At 54.1% G+C, this 21,287-nt stretch overlaps 1 protein-coding gene and 1 long non-coding RNA gene across 2 annotated transcripts; one reads left to right on the forward strand and one right to left on the reverse strand.

Annotated features, from left to right (window-relative positions):
- Positions 1-1,991: 1,991 nt before the first annotated feature.
- Positions 1,992-8,322, forward strand: LOC139043298 (uncharacterized). Its single transcript, XR_011500388.1, has 3 exons — positions 1,992-3,589; positions 3,786-4,256; positions 5,549-8,322. It is a non-coding gene; the product is annotated as an uncharacterized lncRNA (long non-coding RNA).
- Positions 8,323-9,082: 760 nt separating this feature from the next.
- On the reverse strand, positions 9,083-20,946 carry LOC139043280 (ral guanine nucleotide dissociation stimulator-like 1). Its single transcript, XM_070503520.1, has 8 exons — positions 20,911-20,946; positions 12,495-12,857; positions 11,648-11,716; positions 11,130-11,204; positions 10,511-10,543; positions 10,016-10,137; positions 9,719-9,810; positions 9,083-9,384 (listed from the first exon to the last, which is right to left on the reverse strand). Exons 1-8 carry the CDS (start codon positions 20,944-20,946, stop codon positions 9,323-9,325), a joined length of 852 nt encoding a protein of 283 aa, XP_070359621.1. The 3' UTR covers positions 9,083-9,322.
- Between the last annotated feature and the right edge of the window lie 341 nt (positions 20,947-21,287).

The following is a 21,287-nucleotide window of genomic DNA, read 5'->3' on the forward strand; positions in this document are numbered from 1 at the left end:
GCCATCCCAGCTCCAGAGATCCCTGAGGGTTGGCTGAGACCCAGTGGCAGCAGGCTTGGGCTTCAGCTTCTCCTGCGACCATCTCTGCTTTGCTACCTTCCCATAGGGATATCTCTCCAGAACACTTCCATACACTTTCCACATGCAATACTCCCCATCAGACTTAGAGTCTCTTGGCAGGGCCCTGATATGTGACAAGCAGCCGTCAGCAGACACGACTTCTGACCATAGCAATATGAGATTCGGGAAATTCTGCTTTGGGAGAATCACCCTTTAGACAATCTGAGAGGGTAGGTCATCGTAATCTTCAGGACAACCTTAGGTAATGCTCTGGTAAGAAATTAAATGCAATGATTAAGAAATCCATGACTCAAGATGTATTTCTCCTCAGATTTACATCAAACATTGGTCGCCGGGGTGAAGGGGACCCTGCTTCCCAAGTCTCGTTGGGCAAGGCTGATGGAGACCCTATGACCTTGTTGCTACACCATCTGAAACTCACGCCTTCTTCCATTGCCACTGAAGGACACAAAGAGCACCTGGGGCCTTACACACCCTCCTTTCTCCTTTGGCCTAAAAGTGATGCCTTGGGCAGAAGTAGCCGCACGTCCATTCGAAAACCAAGAGGGCTAGGAAACCTAGTCTTCTGTGTGCCAGAATGAAAGGAGAACTGGATGCAGTCTGCCACGCTCTTTCTCTACACCAAAGCAGACAGTCGCTCTCCCTGTCACATACAGTGTTCCCTCGCCCTGTTTCCCCAGGAGGACATCCGAAGACCCACTGAACTCAGGATCTCTAGAAGATCCTTAGGCTAACAGATCCAAGTGTTCAGTGGCCACACATGACAAACACTGCAGAACTTTCAGGGTTGGATCAGAATATCCCCTAAAGAAACTATCACCATCGATTGCAGTCAGCATCCCCCAGAAACGCTGGGGAGGGGGAGAACCTGATTTCCCTAGTTGTCACGTCATAATATTCCAAATGGTAAGTTTTCTGCCAAAAGTCCCAGAGCATACAAAGAGACAAAGAAGGATGGCTCCTACCTAGGAAAAATCTAAGAACAGATGGGGCCCCTGAGGAAGCCCTCAGGGGCGAGCACACAAAGCTTTCTCTGGTTGTTGCTGTTCACATTCCTGTGTCGAGCCTCTGTCTTCCTAAGTAGCAATATGCTGAAAACCTCTGTTTCAGGGTCAAGACAGAGTCAGAGGCCATGGATGCCGGAAATGGATTTGTCTCTTTTCTTCTGTCTTTGTCCGGGACTGTACCTACTGCCTCATCTCGATTTACAGGGAAAACCTGGGAAACCTACCCAAACAAGTGTGTTTTGGTTCCTGCAGGCAGAATACGGAAAATATTGCAGTTATTTTGGGTGAGGAAACTCAACTTCGTGGAGCCACTTTCCACCTCAAGGTGAATTTTGTTTAGAAAAAATTAAACATAGAGTTATCAATGACCTAACACGTTCATTTGGGATTTTCTGGCATGGAGGGCTGTGGCATCTGATCCGAAGGTCCGACTGTGGACCACATTTCCCAAAGGCCAAGGGGCAGAGACACGCAGCTTCTCTGTTTCCAGTAAAAAAAAAGACTCCATTTCCCAGCAGGCAGCGGGCAGGAGAGGCGCAGCTCCAGGCGTTTGTGAGCAGGCAGTTGGCCAGCCTGGGCTCCGCTCCCACGGGGGCCGTCCTGTTGGCCACGCCTCCCAACACGCGGTGCTCCCGAGCTGGCACAGCCTCTCCGCTCACACTGCTCCTCGCGCTCCTGCTGTCACCCCTCTCAGGGCGGCTCGACTGCCCCGCCCCCTCTGTGGCCACGCCCCCTGCTCGTCACGCCCCCCCCTCGCCCCGCCTCCCCGCTCTGCCTGTCACTCAGACTTATGCTCTCTGGCCTTCCCCTGTGAGGCTGCAGGCTGCAGCCCCGGCTCCTCTGTCTCCGCGCCTCCCCGCTCGCCCCGCCTCCTCACTCGCTCCGCCCCCCGCCCCTGAGCCAATGGGGAAGCCCCAGACGTCCGCGTCAGGCGTGGCGGTGCCACCGTGTGGAGCCGGTGAAAGGGGCTGCAGGTTCAGACCGGCGTGAGGGGCGTGCCTGACGCGGAGAGCCGGCAAGCTGGGGCCTCGCGGGCGTCCGCGACGATCCGGTTCCCCTCAGCCCAGTGCGCGCGGGGCTGTCCCGTCCAGGCCTCGTCCCTCCTGGGCGGGAGCGGCCGGTCCAACGCGCGCCGCGTCGGGCGCTCGGCCGGCGGAGGACGGTCTGTGCCGCCCTGGCCCGCGAGGCCCCCGGGGTCCGTGCGTCGCTTCCGCGGGGAGCCCGGGCGGGAGCGCTTTGACGGGGCTCCGCGGAGACGAGGAGGCCCTCGGAGGACGGCGGGCAGGGCCGCAGCGGGGCGGGAGGGCCGCTCCGAGGGGAGACGCGCCCTGAGCCCGGGCACGGATCCCCGACAGCCTTCCGGGCGGCGGCGCGGCCCTGGCCCGCCGTGTCCGCTGAGGCCTGCGGGGCGCTGTCCTCGAGGGCCGGGGCGCGGGGCTCGCGGGCTGCACAGGGCTCCTCGGGGCCTCCGTCCCCTCCGTCCCCGCTCCCCAGCGATGGCGGGGCCGTCCTGGCGGCTGTCTGAGGCTCAGAGAGGCAGCCTGCTGAGCTCCCCGCTCTCAGGGGCTCGAGGGAGGGACAGCCGGCTGAGTCCGGGCGGAGGGAGCGGGAGGCCGCCTGCTTCTCTACCTGCCTCCCCGCGACTCACCTGGTTGTGTCTTGCCTGGTGTGGACGCCTCCCGTCTCCCCACAGCTCCCTGTCCTGGAACGACCTGGACGCCCTGCTTGGCTGTGGGAGGGCGGTGGGTTGGGGGACGGTCGAAGAGCCTCCTGAGTTCTTGTTCTTGTTCTCTGTTTTACTGGGATCGCCTGTCGAGGCTGAAATTCGCAAGCGTCGGAGGAAACACAGGGCAGCATTTCTTTGTAGGAGTTCAGAGCGACAGCCCCTTGCTTTTGAGGCCATGCTGAGCAGGATGGTTTGGGGAAGGATTTGGTCTATGATCATAAAGCAGTTGCAGAGGGAAGCAGAGGTATTTCCTGTCACCATTGGGTCCTGCTGCTGTTTATGCTGTTGCAACTGGCGTGTCGTGATTGGCATTAAGTTTCTGAGTAGATGAGGCGATGTTCCTCTGCTCCCTGGAGAAGGGAAGGTGTCTCGGGAGGTCGCTTAAAGGCTTTCTCTGCAGAAGGGGCCGCAGGTGGTGTTCTCTGCCTCCTGACGGTGCTGCTCAGATTCTGGGTCGGCACAGTGACCAAACTTTTGGACTTAATAACAGGTCACCATGTGAAGCACTCCTGTCCCTTCAGCGCTAGCATCTGCGTGAACAATCTGCACGGATATTTACAGGGTAACGGCTTGCTGTTGTGTTCAGCGCTGCAGCAGTTGTGAAGCCAATGAGATGATGCAGGGCTGTGTCAAGCGTAGAACCTGGCTGACAGCAAGTGAGAAAGGACCCAGGAGGGGCCATCTGACCTTCGTAGAGGCGTGACTTCCAACACGATGACTCGTCCACGGAGGAAGGTGGATCGGTGCTCTCAGGCTGTTCTGTGATGACATCCAGGTGAGCACAGCATTTTCACAAGTGCTGAGGGGACGTGTGATGGTGTGAGGGAGCCTTTTTATTGGCAGTTACTTTGGGGGCATCACTAGGGAAAATAAGTTAGAGAGAATGTAGTAACACCAAGTGCTGCCAGTACAGACTGATTCTGGAAGGAAACTCGGGAATCAAACTTCTTTCTCTGTTTTGTCTTTTCCAGTGTCTGTGCTTCATCACGGGACCTTCATTCCTCAGTAGTATTTCCGTCTTTCATGGTTTATTCTTTGTCTCCCATTTTGGGACTGTCTGTTTATCCTCCTTCAATAGTTTGTTTTTGCAGTCATTAAAAAAATCTTTTTTTCCCCAGCAATTGATGTATAGTAGGCACTAAATCTTATTCTGGATATTAAGTAATGACTAAGACACTGTTTATTCTCACAAGGCACTCATTGGCTAAACATGATGGGAGATGTAAAAAAACTGTAATATCCAGAGGTGACATTGAACTCTGGTGAAGTCTATCCAAAGAAGTTGACTCTTCAGTGAGAGTCTAGTGAAAGCTTCACAGACAAGCTTGTGACTGCGCTCAGCCTTGAACAAGGTGTTGGAATTCTCCCAGGTGATCGAGAGGTGGGAGCACTCCAGGATGAGCCGGGAGAGGAGGACATTTAGGGGATAATTAGACTGGAAGGTGTGTGTATAAAATTGCAATACGACATTGTAATTGTAATGCAGATTATTCCTATCTGACCAATACTGCATAGCAGAGGGTGGGAAATGAGCCTGGTCCAAGAGAACACAGTCAGGTTAAGAAAGAGCCTTATATTTTGGCCACAGGATTGTGGTTTGATTCTGAAATTAGTGGACGGTAAGTACAGGTTTCATGTGAGGGGACAGCCGTGATCAGGTCTGCTCTGTGGAAAAGTCACCCAGGTCAATGTGAGGAACAGACTGTTGCTGCTTTCCAAGTGTAAGAGAGACTGAGGGACGGAAACAGCACGGGAACCCTGGGAGTGGAAGGAGAGGAGCGGGTCTCTGAGGGGTGAAAAATAACGTATCCCAAAATTCCGATTAATTTTTCCATTAAGTAGTGAAGTTTTACTAGAAACAATGCCAGAAATGTTATATTCATTATTTAAATCTCCCAGAAACTATGAATTTGGTATCATTATCCTATTTCATGAAGAATGTGACTGTAGTCACAGTGCTTGTGCAGGGCACATAATGGAGTCTGGAGACATGTTCAGAACTCATGGTTTCCAGGTATTTTGCATTTCGCTAGTACTCTGATTTTTAATTCACTTTATTTTTTGAACAGTTGTACAGTTACAAAAACTTGCTGTGATAGTACAGAGAGTTTCCCTCAGCTCCGTTCGCAGTTTCTACTCTTATGAACACATCCTGTCTGTTATCCTACACTACATTTAGTCCTTTCTGCCTAGCCTCCCCTGGCTGTGACAGGTTCTCGGGCTTTCCTTGTTCTTGAAGAACTTGGTAGTTTTAGGGAGTAATGGTCAGGTGTTTCGTAAAATGTTCTCCAACAGAATTTGTCTGTTTTATTCTCATGATTAGATTGGGATTATGGATTTGGGGCAAGAAGATCAGAGAGGTAAATTGCCATTTTCATCTCATCATTTCAAGGGTCCATGCTCTCCCTGTGACTTCCCCCCATTGATGTTAATGTTGGTCACCTGGCTGAGGCAGCATTTCTCAGATGTCTCCCCTGCGCAGTCACTCTGTCCCCTCTGTCCACACCGTGCCCTTTGTAGGGACTTTTGTCTGTGCAGCCCGCGCCTAAGAAGCGGAGAGTTAGCCTCGACCTCCTTTAGAGCAGAATGTCCGAGTGAATCATTGGTATTCTCCCACACAGGAGATTTGTGTCTTTTCATTTCCTTATTATTCAGTTATTTACATTGGTACAGTATTGATATTCATACATTCTCCTGATTATAATCCAACAACTTTATTTATTTTGTTGCTCAGGTTGTTCCAGCTTTGGCGATTGAGAGCTCCTTCAGTTAACCGATGTGTCCCTTTGGCGTCCCCCCAGCATTCTTGGCTTTTTTTGAGTAGCATTTCATGACTTTCTTATGTTGAATGACACTTTAGTCTCATTTTCTTACATTTCCTTCCCGAATCCTAGAATTGGTTATTTCTACAAGGAACCCTGTTTCCTTTTGTTGGACTGTGGTATTAGAATTAAGACCTGGGTACCAGGTGTGTTTGCAGCTGTCAGGGCATTAGGTTCTTTCAGCGGACATAGCAGGGAAATATATCTGTGTGTAGTAGCCTGTGTGTATTCAAACACCTATAAATATATCTATACACAGCCTTCTGTGTCTATATTCAGCTAAAGTAAGTTCACACTGATGTCTCCAACTCTATCACCACGTGGATTACTCTAGCCTCTTCTCCTTGCTTATCTGTAAACTCCTACTCCAAATAATAACCTTGTGCCCACTGTTCACTGTCCATTTACTTATCTGCTCATTTTCAGTCCACATGGATAGAAGTATCAGCATTGTTAACAATACCCCCCGGGTCACAACTTTATCAGCTACAATACAGTGCATCTGCACAGTTTCTTTCATCTTCAGTTTTACAGACTCGACTCACTTCCCAAATTACATATTTCTGCACCTTTTCACCCACTCCCTTCATTCAGACTGTTTCATACATTTGTAATACAGTTAGATTTTTTCCACAGTTTTCATTCACTTCGGGAATTTTCTTGGACACATACGTGGCTTTTTGCTTGCACACATTGTTTCACTCTCTGTGCTGTAAAATTCAGAGTTTTGATAACTATCTAAGGTTTTGTCCATATTTACAGTATTATGCAGAAGAGTTTCACTGCACTAAAAAATCCCTTGTGCTTTATCCATTCGACTCTCCTTCCTCTTCCATGAAGACCGTGCTACTACTGACATTTTATTGTCTCTATACATTTGCCATTTCTAGAATGACATAAAATTGGTGTTCTACAATAGCCTCTTCAGATCGCTTCTTTCACTTAGAAATAAGCGTTAAAATTCATTCATGTCTTTTTGTGACTTAATGCTTTGTTTCCTTTTATCACTAAATAATAATAATCCATCTTATAGCCGTACCCCGGTTCTTTCTCCACTCACCTATTGAAGAACATCTTGGTCATTTCCAGTGCTTAGAAAGTATAAATAAAGCTACTATCTATATTAGCCCACAGGTGTTTTGTAAACCTATTTCCAAATTACTTGGGTAAATACCTAAGAATGCAGTTGCTGGATTGTGTGGTAAGACTATGCTCATCTTTGTAAGAAACTGCCAAACTGTCTTCTGATATGGCTGTACCATTTTGCTTTCCAGATCGCAATGAATGAGAGTTTGCTTTGCCCCACATCCTCACGTGCAGTTGGTATTGTCAGTTTCCTGCATTTATCAGTTCTAATAGGTGTGTAGAAGTGTCTCATTGAGGTTTTATTTGAAATTCCCGAATGACCTGTGGCGGTGGTTGTCTGTCCTCAGGCTCGTTTGCCATCTGTATGTCTTCTTTGGTGAGGGATATATTCAGGTCTTTTGCCCATTTTTCAATAAGGTTGTTTATTTTTTTGTTGTGGTTGACTTTTTTTTTTTGAAGATTTTATTTTTTCCTTTTTCTCCTCAAAGCCCCCCAGCACATAGTTGCATATTTCTCATTGTGGGTTCTTCTAGTTGTGGCACGTGGGACACTGCCTCAGCGTGGCTTGATGAGCAGTGCCATGTCTGCACCCAGGATTCGAACCAATGAAACACTGGGACGCCTGCAGCGGAGCACGCGAACTTAACCACTCGGCCACGGGGCCAGCCCCCTGTTGTGGTTGACTTTTAAGAATTCTTTACATATATCTTGGACATATTTTCTTTATCATATATCTGTTTTGCGAATATCGTCTGCCAGTCTGTAATTTGTCCTTTGACTCATCGAGTTTGCCTTCCACAAAGCAGGAGTTTTTAATTTAATAAAGTCTAACTTGGGGCCGGCCCGCTGGCACAGTGGTGAAGTTCACGCACTCCACTTCGGCAGCCTGGGGTTCACAGGTTTGGGTCCTGGGTGTAGACCTACACACAGCTTGTCAAGCCATGCCGTGACAGCATCCCACAGGCCAAATAGAGGAAAATCGGCACAGATGTTAGCTCAGGGTCAACCTTCCTTACCAAAATAATAAATAAAGTCTAACATCAGTTTTTTTCCATAGATTACATTTTCAGTTTGTATCTTAATAACATAATTCCAGATTCGAGTCCACTTAGAGTTTGCTGCATAATCTTTTTAGAAGTTGTATTGTTTTGCATTACGTTTAGATCTCTGTTCCATTTTCTAAAAGTTTGTGAAAGTGTAAATTCTATATCTATGTTCATTTTTGTAAGAGCTTTAATGAGGTGCAATTGATAGAAAAAGAACCTGACATATCTAATATGTACTATTTGATGACTTGCCCCCCAATATCAACTGACAGATATGTATAAATTTCTCCTTTAGCCTGTGACAGGGTGGATCACATTGATTTGATTTTGGAATGCTGATACAACCTTGCATACCTGAATAAATTTCCTCTTTGTCCTGGTGTATGATTGTTTTACATTGTTGGCTTCAGTTTTCTAATATTTGTAGAAGACAGTAATTGCTCATTTCTGAGACTTGCTGTTCTCAAGTTTTCCCTACTTTTAAACTCTAGTTTTGCTTTTAGGGTACTGCTGGGCTCATAAGATGAGTTGGAAAGTGTTGTCTCTGGTTATATTTTCTGGAACAGATTGTTGGGAGCACGAGGTTTCTGGAGGGAGACCTGGCTGAGGCCCTAAAAGCTGCATCCCACAGCTTTCCCCTTGGATAGGCAACAAGCAGGAAATGGTATTCGGAGTCAGGGACCAGAAGCCCAGGGGGATCCAGTCTAGGTCAGAGGTGAACAGGGAGCCCCTAGTGGGCCCAAGAAGGAAGAGTCCTGCCTGCCCATGGTCCATGTCCACAGGACCTTCCTCTGGCCTCGTCCTCTCTATGTGCACGTTTTGAGCTTTTGACGGTATTTTCCCCACTTAGAGCTGAAGCCATTGCGGAGACTGAATCAGAAAACAAGGTCCTAATCTGTGTGCAAGAGAAACCGGGAAAATGTTCCCTCTTCCGGCAGAGTGTCGAAAGGCAGCCACTGTCCTGGGCAGGACGTGTGCTAGGGACAGGCACGTGCTAGTTTGACAGACACGCCCAGCTTAGTGGTTGTGGCTCTGGCTGAGAAAACGCCTCCAACCGCTTAGTCCCAAGAGGTCGGAGGGGCCATCTCTGCTCCTGGACAGGGTGAACCACACTGCAATGATCCTGTCCTCGGCGGGAGGGGCACTTGGGCACGTCCTTCAGTAGCCAGGGAGGGGACTGGCACTTCTCCCTTCTCCACATAAACTGAGCCGCTCACTCTGGGAGATTTCTAAATTCGAGGAGGAATGTGAGTTTCTGGATCTGGTTTCCATGAGCGCTGCGAGCGAAAGACTCACACCTCCACTCCCAGGATTAGAAAGAAGCAACAATTTAATATAATACTCAAACGGAGCATTTACCATTGACAACAAAATATGGCCCCGCCAAATAGGGAAATAGGTGCTGGGCAAAAGGGGGGAGGGGGAAGAGGGGTTGGTGCCTTCCCTCGTGGCCAACAGGGGACCCCAAGAAACGGATCACAAAGTTCTCCTCATCAGAATCAGGGGAGGTGGCCCTGTGCACCCTGAGTATCAACGCTGTGTCCCCGCTGTAGCTCAGCTGGTCTCAGGAGGGTCATCGACCACCACCACTGGGCCCTTGGTTGGGGGTCTGGTGTCTGGAGAAAGAGAGGCATTTCCTGAGCGGCCTGCCCTGGAACCACAGTGCACACCCCATCCTGGCCCCCACTGCGCTCTGTGCTCCAGCCCTGTGCTCAGTGCTCAGTCAGCCAACAGCACACCATCTGTCCCTGACACAGGGGCTGATATTTAGCGTCACCCACTTCACAGAGGAGGAAACCAGTCCCAGAAACGTGAGTGCAATCGCCCAGGACGGGACTGCTCAGCAGTGGAGCTGGAACCCAGGGCCAGCTGTCTGCCTCCCCAGGCCCACGCTCAGCCTGAATGTTTCCTGAGCCCATGGTTTCAGCCACTGCCGGTCTGGACACTCACTCTGGCCTGAGCGGTTCTTCTTGCCTTTGAAGAAGAGTCGAATCTTTCTGACCCAGTGGTATCGGGGCTCCAGCTGGCAGGACAGGCTGTAGCTACAGGACAGAGCGGAGCTGGGAGCTCTCAGGAGCCACACATCACATGTGCATCCTGGAGCCTGCCAGCAGCTGGGGTCGAAGGGCCCCAGGGGTCGCCATGCAGTCAGATCAGGGGCTGACCATGGAGCAACGGCCATGGGCTCTGGAGCTGGTTGGCAGAGAGAGGCTGCCCTGCCCTCCCCCAACTCCTGACCCGACTCACCTCTCCTCCTTGCTCAGGGGCTCCACGGCCTGGAACCAGGCCCCAAAGTGCTCGTCGGGCTGCACGGTGTACAGATTTGCAGCCTCCTGGAGCAGCTCGATCTCGTCCATCAGTTTGAATTGCTAGGACAGAGCAAGCACAGGATGCCCACAGGGCCTGAGTGGGGGACCCTGCAGGGCTCGTGGAGGGGGTGAGGAAGGGGGCAAGGGGCCAGTCTGGGGCCTTTGCCCACTTGGGAGCCCTCCCTCCCTGCGATTCCAGTCAGGGCTTGCCTGCTCTCACACTTGGCCCAAAATAGCTCCTCCTCCAGGAAGGAGTCTTTGATGCCAGCCCTTCCCCCACCCGCCAATGCCATAGGATCCCTAGCTCTGTATATCGAAGTGTGCAAATAAATGTTCCACCCTGGGGATTGGGCCAGAGGGGGTCCTGCCCACTGCGGGGGGGTCTCTGATTTCCAACCCCCACCCTCCCCACCGGGAGGCCGCAGCCGCTTACCTCATTCCATTTCCGACAGTTGAGCACATTGCCCTGGAAAGCAGACAGCCGCAGTCCATCAGAAACAGCCCCCTGGGGCCAGCACTAGCCCCCGTCCACACCTCTTGCAATGTTGCACTACTGCCAGTGGGCAGGCCCATCCAGAGCCCGGACTTGGACCTGGGCCAGTCTCTGGGCTCCAGAGCAGGGGGCGCAGAGCAACTGAGGCAACAGACCTTGTGACCCAACCCTCTCTGATGACACGTGGGGAGACTCAGGCCTCAGGCAGGAAGGGACAGCTCAGCCTCTGATGTGCTTCCTGACTGGGAGGGACCCGACTTCTCTTCCCTCACTGGCAGGGCCAGAGGGAGACGCTGAGTCCAGCTCAGACACCACCTCCTGCGGCCACACAGTCAGGCAGCTCTGAGCCTCATCAGCCCAGGGAACCTGGACGGTGGCTTATGCAGAGCCTGCATCACCCACTGGGGAGATGGGCCTGACACCCCAACTCCCACACGAGGCTGGAGGCCCTGCTGAGAGGACCTTTGCCAAACGCAGAGAGCTCAGGGCTCAGGACAGGACTCTCTCCTCCCCACCCTCAGGAGCCTGAGCCCCCGGACCCACCTCCGGGCTCACTCACCTCCACATAATCCTCCATCGTAGCGTCCAGCAGCTCCAGGGAATGGAAGAACGTCACCAGGGAGGGGACGACACCCTGTGCCGCCATCGGGATGGGCATGGCGATGAGCTCCCGCTCTCAGGTGCCTCCATGAACCTTCCCCTGAAACCCCTCAGCCCAGCCTCCTGCCCACCCCACGCTCCCACACAGAGCAGCCTAGGATCCTCGGGACACCCCAACACACACAATTCCCTCCCCCGCTCCCCGCCAGGAACACCAAACTCCATCAGTCAAGTCCCAGGGCTGGCTGTTGGCCCCTCCCAGGGGCAGTGGCCCCTGCCCTTCCCCACCCCAAATCTGCCCTGCTGCCAGCCCTTCCAGGCCTCCTCCTGCTCACTGCCACTGCAGGCCCGTCATGCTTGGCAGCCACAGCAGATTCGCCTGAGGAGGAAGGCCCCTCTCCTGAGGGAGGTCTCCAGCTGGGAGGGGGAGCCCGCTCTCCTCTGACTCCTAGGCCCCTCCCCCACAGTCACCCTCACCTGCTGCCGCTGCCTCTCCTGGGCTCCCTGGCGGGCCCTCTCTGCAGTCTTTAACACGGAGGTCGCCTCCTGTCGGGGCCGAGGACAGGGTCAGTGCGCCCATACTCCCCTCCGCATGTCCCCCAAGGCCCCTGATCTCAGACCCTGGCCATCGGCTCCAGTCCCCTGCTGCCTCTGCTGCTCCCACCTCCAGGGTGCTCTGATTCTAGACCAGTCCCAGCTCCAGGACTCAGCCCTGTGTGACCTTGGGCCTGCCCAGGCCTCCCTGGCCCTCTTTCCTCAGCTGAAAAGTGTGAGGAGAACGTCACCTGCTTCCAGGAGTCTCCTGAGGACTCAGAGTCATCTGCGTGTCATCACTGCTCTCCCCTCACCTCTCGAGGAGGAGCCGGCACAAATCTCCTTGCGTTCCTGTCCTCCCTTGGATGGTAGCACCTCGCTGGGAGGCCTGCACCACTGATCAGTTCCCTCCACTTCCCAGAGGAGGAGACGGAGGCCCCCAGAGGGGCAGTGACTGGCTCAAGGACCCACTGGGAGAGGCCGCTCCCCGTGCCAGCTACAGGCCCTGTCCCCGCTGCCTTCACCCCAGCCCTGGCTCCAAATCTGACCAAGGCCCCGACCTCTGGACTCCAGGGGTGCGTCCAGACCCCAGCTGAACAGACAGGGAGGGGGAGGGCAGGGTGTCTTGGGGGACCTGGCCGAGTGGCCCCGGCCTGCCCCACCCTCACAGGGCTCTCTGACCCCCAGCCTGGGCCAAGCCTTGCCATAGCCTCACCTCCTAGGATCCCCTCAGGATGCTCCCCTCCCCTCTCCTTCTGGCCTCCTTCCAGATCTCCAGCCTCCAGGTTACCTGCACTAGCAGCTCCCTGCTCACGCGTTTCTCTCTCCTGACCCACTTCTTCCAGGTTCGAGAACTCTCCCTGCGGGGTGGGGAAAGAAAGAAAGCAAGCAAGCAAGAAAAACTGTGGGATGCTTGAAGGCAAATCCCATTTGTTTGAGAACCCAGCAGATCCAAACTGCCTGGGGCCTGGATGAGGGATTTCACTGGGGTGTTCTGAGCTCTAAGGTCCCCATGGGACTGCGGAGGGGCCTCTCCTCTTGTCCCTTGGGGCCTCCATTCCCAGATGTCCCAAACAGATCTCTTTGGAACAGTGTTGGTTTCAGCTGCATAGAGGCTTCTGTTGCTGCAAAGGAAACACCTGAGAATCTCCACCTGGGCTCAAGCCAGGATCTGGTCTGGAAGGAAATGAATCCCTGGGACGGAACAGCTGGCTTAAGGGCTCTGAGAGACTCAGAGACCCAGCACCCAGGTCAGTCCCTGTGCCCGGCGTTCGCTGTCTCCCAGGTGGTCTCAGCTGACTTTGGGGGACATGCCGGCCCAAATCAGGCTGCCTGGGCCACCTCACCCTCATGGTGCTTGGCTGGAGAGCAGACCACCCACTACCCACCTGGAAACTTGTCCCCAGGTGTCTTGGAGACGGGCAATGTCAGGGCTCTGCAGGGCAGAAAGGATTGTGTGGAGGGAACAGAAGTTCCCGAGGCCTCGACACTCCTGGGGAAGCGAAGAGATGGAGCCGTGAGGGGGAGCTGAAGCTCTGCTGCCTCTGGTTTCTGTCCCCTCACGGACTTCCCCTGTCCTGGAGGAGACACATGCCCAGGGAAGCCAGGGAGGGCACACCTGCCACCCGATGAGTAACACTGCCAGGCACAAGGATTTGTAGCTCAACACAAGGGAGGAAGTGAGCTTGTCCCCACTGGGACCTCAAGTCAAGGTCAACGTGGCCCTGGCATGAGGGTCAAGGGACAGTCCAGGGACTAAGACCCCAGACTTCAATCCTGAGAGCTGAGAAACAAGAGGCAATTCCCACGCATCCAGACAGAGCGTGCCAAGGCTTACCTCAGCCACCCTGATCCACAGCTCAACCACCCTGGCCCTGTCCCGCGCTGTCATGCTGGGGTCCCCAAGGCAGGTGACGAGGATGCAATTGGCCACGGTGTTGTCGTGCATCACACTGTCACGGACAGTGGGTGCCAGGTACTCTCGTTCCCTGTTGTCGCACTCGGACCAGATGGAGCCGAGGCAGTGGGCGGGCACCAACGTCTTGAACAGCTCCTGCAGAAGATTCGGAGTGTCACCCGGTCCTGCCGCACCCCAGCTCGGCGTCCACAGTCCCCCATAGGCCCAGCAGGGTGAGATCAGAACTGGAGCTCAGGAAGCAGAGCATGTGGCCTGAGGCTTGTGGGAGTCCCTGGGTTTTGTCTGTGTCCACTGAATGCACCCAGTCCAGGATGACCCCGGACACAGTACTGTGGGGAAGGGAGGGGACATTTGCTCCCAGCCCCGTCTCACTTCCTCCAAGCTCCAGAAGGCAGCCCACACATGCCCACCAGAAGGGCCATCATCCACCCATCCCAGTGCCCCTCGGGTCCCACTCCCCATTCCCATGCACATTCCCCCTGAGGCAGGGACAACCCCCTGCTTTGTTTGACTGTCTCCACTGGAGTCAATACACATCACCTTCCTGCTAAGTGCTGAGGCTGTCCGGGCCACCTGCACAGATGGGGGATCCACCCAAGGACCTGGCAGCACTTCAGTGAGTGCCCATCCCCCACCAAAGGGCCAGACTCTGCCCACCTTCCACTCTCTCCCACCTCATTCACCGGCACAGCCACCCTGTACAGCAGGTGCTCTGAGTGTCCATCTCTACTGTCCCCTGTTCTCTAGGGGACAGCGAAGGCTTGGGGAGAAAGAAAGCTGCCCAGGTCACAGTGTTGATAAGGGAGGGAGCAGGGATTTGGACCCAGATCATCGGAATCCCGAGCAGGGAATGGCAGGTGTGGGGCGGCTCATGGCACCGGGAAGGCAGGGGCCACCCGCCCCGTGAGCTCCTCTGCTCACCGCAGCCATCCTCGTCAGCTGCTCTGCCACCAGCTGGGGAGGGAAGTCCAAGATGTTCAGCTTCTCCTCCCGCAGCTGGTCCTCGGTGGTCACGGCCCGGGGGCAGCTGGGCTCTGGGGCTGCCTCTAATGGTGGCCCTTGCTCTGGTCCTGGAGTGGCCGACTCAGGGGCTGCTGGCTCCAGCTCTACCACACGTGGTGAGACTGGAGGTGCAGCTGGCTCCAGCCCGGGGGCTGGCACTGGCTCTGGCTCTGGAAGTGGCAGGAGCTTTGGAGCTGGCTCTGGAGCAGGATAAAGAGAAAGTTGCACCCACACACCTGACAGTTTCTGTGCCTTTCCAAAGATAGGAAGGGCTCTACTGCCTCTAAGGGAACGCTAACCCATGAACCTCAACACAGACAGTCTTCCCAGACTCCAGTCCCCTCACCTTTCCGTTCGGCCTCAATGGCCTTGAGATGCTCCAGGTGGCCTGGCAGAAGGTAGGCATGGCCCTCCACGTGGGAGCCACCAAAGCTGACGTGCAGAGTGGCCAGCTGCAGGGTCCAAGAGGGAAACCGCAGGGGCTCCCTGCAATCCTGCCCTTGGCCCAGCCAAGTTCCCAGCAGGAAATAGATAGCACTGCGTGGAGGCAGATGGGCCAGAGAGTCAGTGGCCTGGCCTTTCCTTAAACACCGTCCTCCCAAGGCACTCTTGTTAGCATCTGCGCCCCTTTGCCAGACCCTCCCCCTCCAGAGGAGGGCCCCATCCCAGCCCTGAGCCCTGGCTGGCTGTCCTGGCTGTGGCAGGCCTGCTCATCCAGCAGGCTGAACACAGAGTCTGTGAGAGTCTCTTGTTCCCACCGATACTCTCCTCCCCAAGGGTCTGGACAGAGCCCACCCAAGCCCTGCATGAATGTGGGCCACTGGAATGAAGACTCCAGCAGACTTGGGAGCAGCTTGCTCACACACCTCCTACTATGGACCTGGCGGTGGTGCTCACAAGGTGTGGATGTGGAGAAAGGGAGGCAGGAGGGGCTGGGACTCTGCTGGGAGTGGGTCTCTTGGGGACAACGCAGCCCAGCCTCCCTTCCAATTCTCAAGGGGCCTGGGACCCATGCACAGCTCTCTTTGAGTCCAGTCCTGCCGGAGTGGAAGCCACCAGAACTCAGCCCTCCCATGGGGATCAAAAGATGGGTGAGATGCAGGGTTCTCCCAGGCCTGACCCGGCCACAGCCTCCATCCTCTCCCCACACCCTGTTTGCTAGAGACAGGAGGCCCTCCTTCTCGACCCAAAGACCACTCACTTTGGGAGGTGGTCCTGTCCTCCAGCATCCCGCACGCAATGGGCCAAGCTGCCTCCATGTGTCCCAAAGGGGATGAGGGCATCGCCCGGGATGGAGGGTAGATGGGACCTGTGAATGATGTCAAGTGTGACTGTCTGACTCTCAGATTAGAGGGGAGGGCCAGGGAGGCTGTCTGCTTCAGTCACTGAGTGACACTTAGTGTGTCCAGAAGTCCTGCTCAGAGTAGGTCCTTCATAGACATTGTTGAATGACCTCCAACCAGAACCACCCCGGGTGTCTGAGTGGGCCTGTGGCCCCTCTGTGGCCCTAGAGATCCCTAAGTGGCTACACCAAGGACAAGCACCAGGACCAGCTGGATGGCATCTCAAACTCCTTGACAGGGTGCTCTCCAGGTGCTTTTCCAAACTCAAAAAGCCACAAGCCAGTGAAGGGAGAGGAAGACTACTTTCCGTGGGGGACAGAGAAATAATCACCACCAGCAACCACAGCATGGCCCACCACCCTCTCTGCAGAGCCGGGCACCAGGGCAGCACCTGGAGGGCTGATCCCATTCATCCCTGGGAGAAGCCTAGCAAGTTCATCCTCTCCCACCCCACGTTTCAGAGGAGCCAACTCAGGCTCAGAGAGATGCGGTGACATTCCCAAGGCAAGACACACAGCTGGCAGTGGGCAGAGTCACCACTGTGCTGAGGAGGAGGCGGGCAGTCACCTGGGAAACAGCTGGTCCAGCACCTGGTGGGCTGTGCTGGAGCCTGAGTAGCTGCAGAGGGAGGTGATGACACTGCGGAGGACTCTGCTGGGGAAGGCTGGCAGCACAGTCTCTGAGAGCCTCTGCATCATGCCTGCCCGGAGGGCACGCATCCTGCAGGCCTCAGTGACAGACAGAGTGGACTCATCTTCACTCTGGGTGGGACGAGGAGGGACACAGAGTCAGGGTCACCACTGCCAACCACCAGCGTTATCAGGGTCTGCAGCTGACCCAGGAACTCCTAGCCCCTCCCAGACGTGTGTGACAGGAGAGACAGGGGTCCCAACTCAGCAAATTTCTGGGCTCTCAAAGCACAATCTGACTTTGGTCCTGCAAAGGATTCCACATTGATCTCCCTCAAGGCCATTTGCTCGCTGAGGGACAACAGACCTCCGTCTGTGCAGGGCACCAGCCCAGTGAATCCTCAACAGACACCCCTCTCTAGAGAGGAGAACAGAGGCTTAGGCATGCCAAGTGGCTTCTCTAGGTCCTGTGGCTCAGAACTGAGAACCGCCCAAAGTGAGGGCTGAGGGACATCCCCTGTAACTGCCTGAGGCTTCATCAGACCCTGACCTGGAGGGAAATGTTATGTGGCCACCTCACCCCTCCCAGGTCTGGAAACAGTGTACAGGGCAGTGACACGTTCTGAGAATCCCTTTGACTTTCAAACACGCTGATGGTTATTTCTTTTACATTAAAGGGAGTTTGGAGACCCTTGTTATCGAGGTTTCATTTTCCAAAAAAGGCAAAATTCAAAGATACTCAAGGCCTATTGGGAAGTGACAACGACATCAACGTTTTCTCTAATCTTCCTAGGAAAATGCAAAGAGTGCCCTCCTACCCTCCTATGCAGCTGGTGGGGAGGAGCGGAAGTCCAGATTCCTTTGGGAATGGGACTGTGGGACACTCATGGGGGACAGCCCTGTTAGGGTCCCAGGAGAACGGCAGTTTGAGGTTGGATTCTGGGCCGGCCCTGGTCATCTCAGGGGCCTGGGTGGGAAGACCCCTCCGTGCCCACTCTCACCTCAGAGCAGCCCTGGTTATTGATGGTGGCGCGGTGCAGCTGGTCCCTGTCCAGGGAGATGGAGTACCCGAAGCCATCCGTCAGCTCTTCCACCACCTCCTGCGTGCAGCTCTGCAAAGACAGTGCCCGAGAGCCGGGCCGGGAGGTCTGAGGGGCCTGCCTCGACTTGGCCACAGGAGGAAACCCCCGCACAGATCAGGTACCGAGCAGCATCTGCATAGACCTCTAGCCAGGGAGGGAATGAGATGACACCTGGATGGCTCGGGACTAACCTATGGGTAGAGGAGCTTGGTTCCCAGCACCCACTCTCCCATCCTGCTAGCCACCACCTAGGCTGGGGACACGACACACTGCCAGGCTTCCAACACCGAGCAAATGGCTCCTGCCCAGGGTGGGTCCCCGCTCAGCACCGCCGTCCATCTCTCACTCCCCTCCGACACACAAGGAGGCTCAAATTGTTGTGCGGGTGGCATCCAGTTGTGGCCTAACCCGGTTGGCTTTCCCTGTGTTACCTGAGTGCTCCTCCTGCCAGTTGGACAGAGGCGGTGCAGGTGAGGGCCAAGCCAGTGTCTATAGTGACTGAAAAGGCTCTTTTTCTTGGCTTTCCTGAAGCCAGAGCCTCCACAACTCGGGAGACAGCAGGAGAACATCCTCTTGTCTTCAGTGTCGCCACTCAAGTGGGCTCAATAGGATGCTATGTCTAGAATGTGGGCGCCTGGAGACCAGTGTGCTAAGTTCTGTTGGGGTCTGTCTCCAAGGAAGTGAGGTCACTTCCTCAAGTTTCCCTTACCTGGGCCCCTTCCTTCAATCACACCCACCGAAAACCTCTCTGGGATCTTGGCTGCTCACCCTCCTTGCCCATGTCACCTCCAGAACTGTACACAAATAGCCAGCACAGATCCCAACACAGGACCTTGAGATGGAACCAGGGTTCCAGCTTGAGGACATGCAGCTGAGTTCCGACCTCTTTTTTTCCTACAAGCTCTGTGTCCTGGAAATGCCAATGGGCCTCCCAGGGCCTCCTCAATCACCCAACCTGCACAATGGGGACGAGGCCAGAAATATCTCCCTCGGGACGTCCTCAGGTGTAGAAGAGACAATAGCAACAACACCTGTGGTCTGGTTTGCATGTGTCTGATGCACACACTTAGAGATGAAAGAATGACAAGAAGGGGTGGGATGTAGTGTGGAGTACCCCTCAAAACAGGACTGGGTTCCAGCTCTGTGACCTTGAGAAAGTCACTGCCCCTCTGGGCCTCATTTCCAGGTCTGCACCTTTAAGAGGTGGAAATTAGGGGAAATTCAGATACTTCCATTCACTGGCATGAAACCTTGCAAGGTCTCCTGTTTGACTTAGAATCAGACCCAAGTGCCTCGTGTCGGCCTATGTAGTGGGCAGCCTCCACTATGGCTCCTGGTGCTCACTGTCTTCTGCTGTGCACGTCCTTGTGGAACCACAAGTGGTCAGGAACTGCCTTCTGAATAGAATGCAGCCAAGGTGATGGGATGGCCTGCAACCCAGGGTTAAGAACAAAAAGCCTGGCCCTTCCTTCTTACTCATTGGCTTTAGTCCCCTCCGTCTTTCCCTCCTTCTGTTTCCATCTCTCTCTCTCTCTGCATCTTATATCTCTGGAACTGGGGGAGCAAGTGTGCATGCTTTCAGTTGTCCTATGAAGATGTTCCATAGGAGAGAACGGAGGGAATGATTGGCCAACAGACAGGCAGGAACTCAGACTTTCAGTCCAAACAAACCCCGTCAACATGCATGTGAGTGAACTTGGGAGCAAACCCTCCACAAGTCGAGTCGCAATATAGCCGCAGCCCCTGCTTCACAGAGACCTTGAGGCGGAGGCACCCAGCTAAGATGTGCCCCATTCCTGGCACACAGAATTTGTGAGATGTTAAGGATTTGTATTTTCTAGGTGCAATGTCTTAGAGCAGTGTCATCAGAGAGCGACGGGAAAAGCACAGTCTGCCAGTTCCTGCCCTCTGGCCCTGCCTGTCCCCATCTACCCTCCTCTCTCTTCTCAGGCTCCTTCCAGCTACACTGCCCTCTTTCGGACATTGGTCAGACCCACTTCTTCCTGTGAGCCTCTGCGCCAGCGGTGCCTTCTCCCTGACACTCAAACTGTTCCCAGACACAAGCAGGCGTGCCTCTCATCTGGCACCCTGCTGACAGCAAATGTCACCCCTATGATGCCTTTCAGAGCCTCCCAGGCACAGGTTCCACTGTCACAGGTCTCCCACCTGCAAGGGCATCTCATGATGTCCTCCTTCTTGGTCTCATCTGGATAAAGTGAGTCCATGAAGGAGGGCTTTCTGCTTGGCGGACGAGGAGGCAGCTTCTTCTGGTTTCCTCAGGATCATGACTGTCTCTTCTGGGCTGAATGTTTCCCCTCCCAAGTCCATCGTGAAAGGAAATTCTCATTCCCTTGCTTTCAAGGGTCTGGTTTCCCCAAGAACACAGGGAGACTGGCCTCTCCCTGGAATGCGGCACCAGCCCCTACACCCAAAGCCAGAAAATTAGCACCCAGCTTGAAACACCACCAGATCCTGAAGTCAATTCCTGCTGAGGTCCCCCATCCATTTTGTAACCCCATAGTATCTCCTGATCTCACCTTTCCCCTGAGACACAGCTCCCAGCCTGCCCTTGGCTTCTTACAGGAACAGTGGGATTTCCCAGAAGCACTCCCAGCCTGGGCAAGAAATGTTTTGAAATGTTCTCTATGTATTTTCCAGGACATGGGATATGGGGAGAAGTCATTTTGGCTGTGTATGTGCAACAGTTTTGATGCGAATAGCATCTTTTTCAGACAGAGATCAAAGAGTGGGGCTACCGGGTGTAACAAGAAAATGGATACACTGAGCCAACGTCTTCATGGTGTGAAGTCATAGGGAGCAAAGAAGATGGTTAAGAGCAGAGAATATGGAGCCACAACTTATGTTCAAATTCCACCTCAATCACTTCCTAGATATTGGTAGAGGGCAAAGTACTTACCTCATTGGTGCCTCAGTTTCTTCATCTGTTGTTGGCAAGAAGGATAAGCGTACCTAATTTGTGAGGATATGGAGACTGCTAAAGGAGTTAATGTTTCAAAACACTTGCAACATCCAGCACATTGCATGCCCTGTACGCATACATTACAAATGAAATGCAAATGTTCTTCTGACGCTGTCTGTTTGCTCCAGACGGGAGACTAGGGGCTGGAAGGATGTAGACAGAACTCCCTGAGACAGGATGAATCGATGAATGAACAACCCTGTTGAAGGCATTACCAATGGCAAATCCGCCTCCCTATGGACATTCCCAAGCACAATCACACCCAAGCATCCCTCCTCCGTCCTGCATCGTCTTCTGGGATTCTATCCAGGAATCACAGGGGCTTCTTGAAACCTGGGACCCACACCCACCACAGGTTCTCTTCTGTCTGACAGCAAACCCCAGGCCTTGTCCTAATGGCTGCAGCCCACAGGCTCTGAACTCAGATCCTTTTCTTCACTTGAGGGAGACGTGTCATTCCCAGAGCTGGGCACACAGAGTGTCAGCCTTGGAGGAAATGCCTCCCTGGCCAGTGGCAGGTGGAAGAGCGCCGTGACGGAGTAGGATTTGTGGAGAGTCCTCCAGGTGTGGTCAGAAGGGGCCCAGCCAGGGCATTTGTCAGCAAGGTCTGGTTGGTGGACCTTGGTGGC

This window comes from Equus asinus, unplaced genomic scaffold, assembly GCF_041296235.1.
Source record: "Equus asinus isolate D_3611 breed Donkey unplaced genomic scaffold, EquAss-T2T_v2 contig_197, whole genome shotgun sequence".
NCBI lineage: Eukaryota > Metazoa > Chordata > Mammalia > Perissodactyla > Equidae > Equus > Equus asinus.

Excerpts from the sequence above, each read along its gene's own strand:
- LOC139043280 (XM_070503520.1), bottom strand. The coding sequence starts at position 20,946 with ATGCAGGACGGAGGAGGGATGCTTGGGTGTGATTGT. Across the intron at positions 11,205-11,647 it reads AGGAGAGGCAGCGGCAGCAG|GGTGTCGTCCCCTCCCTGGT; the intron begins GTGAGGGTGACT and ends ATGGCGGCACAG. Across the intron at positions 10,138-10,510 it reads ACTGTCGGAAATGGAATGAG|CAATTCAAACTGATGGACGA; the intron begins GTAAGCGGCTGC and ends GCTCTGTCCTAG.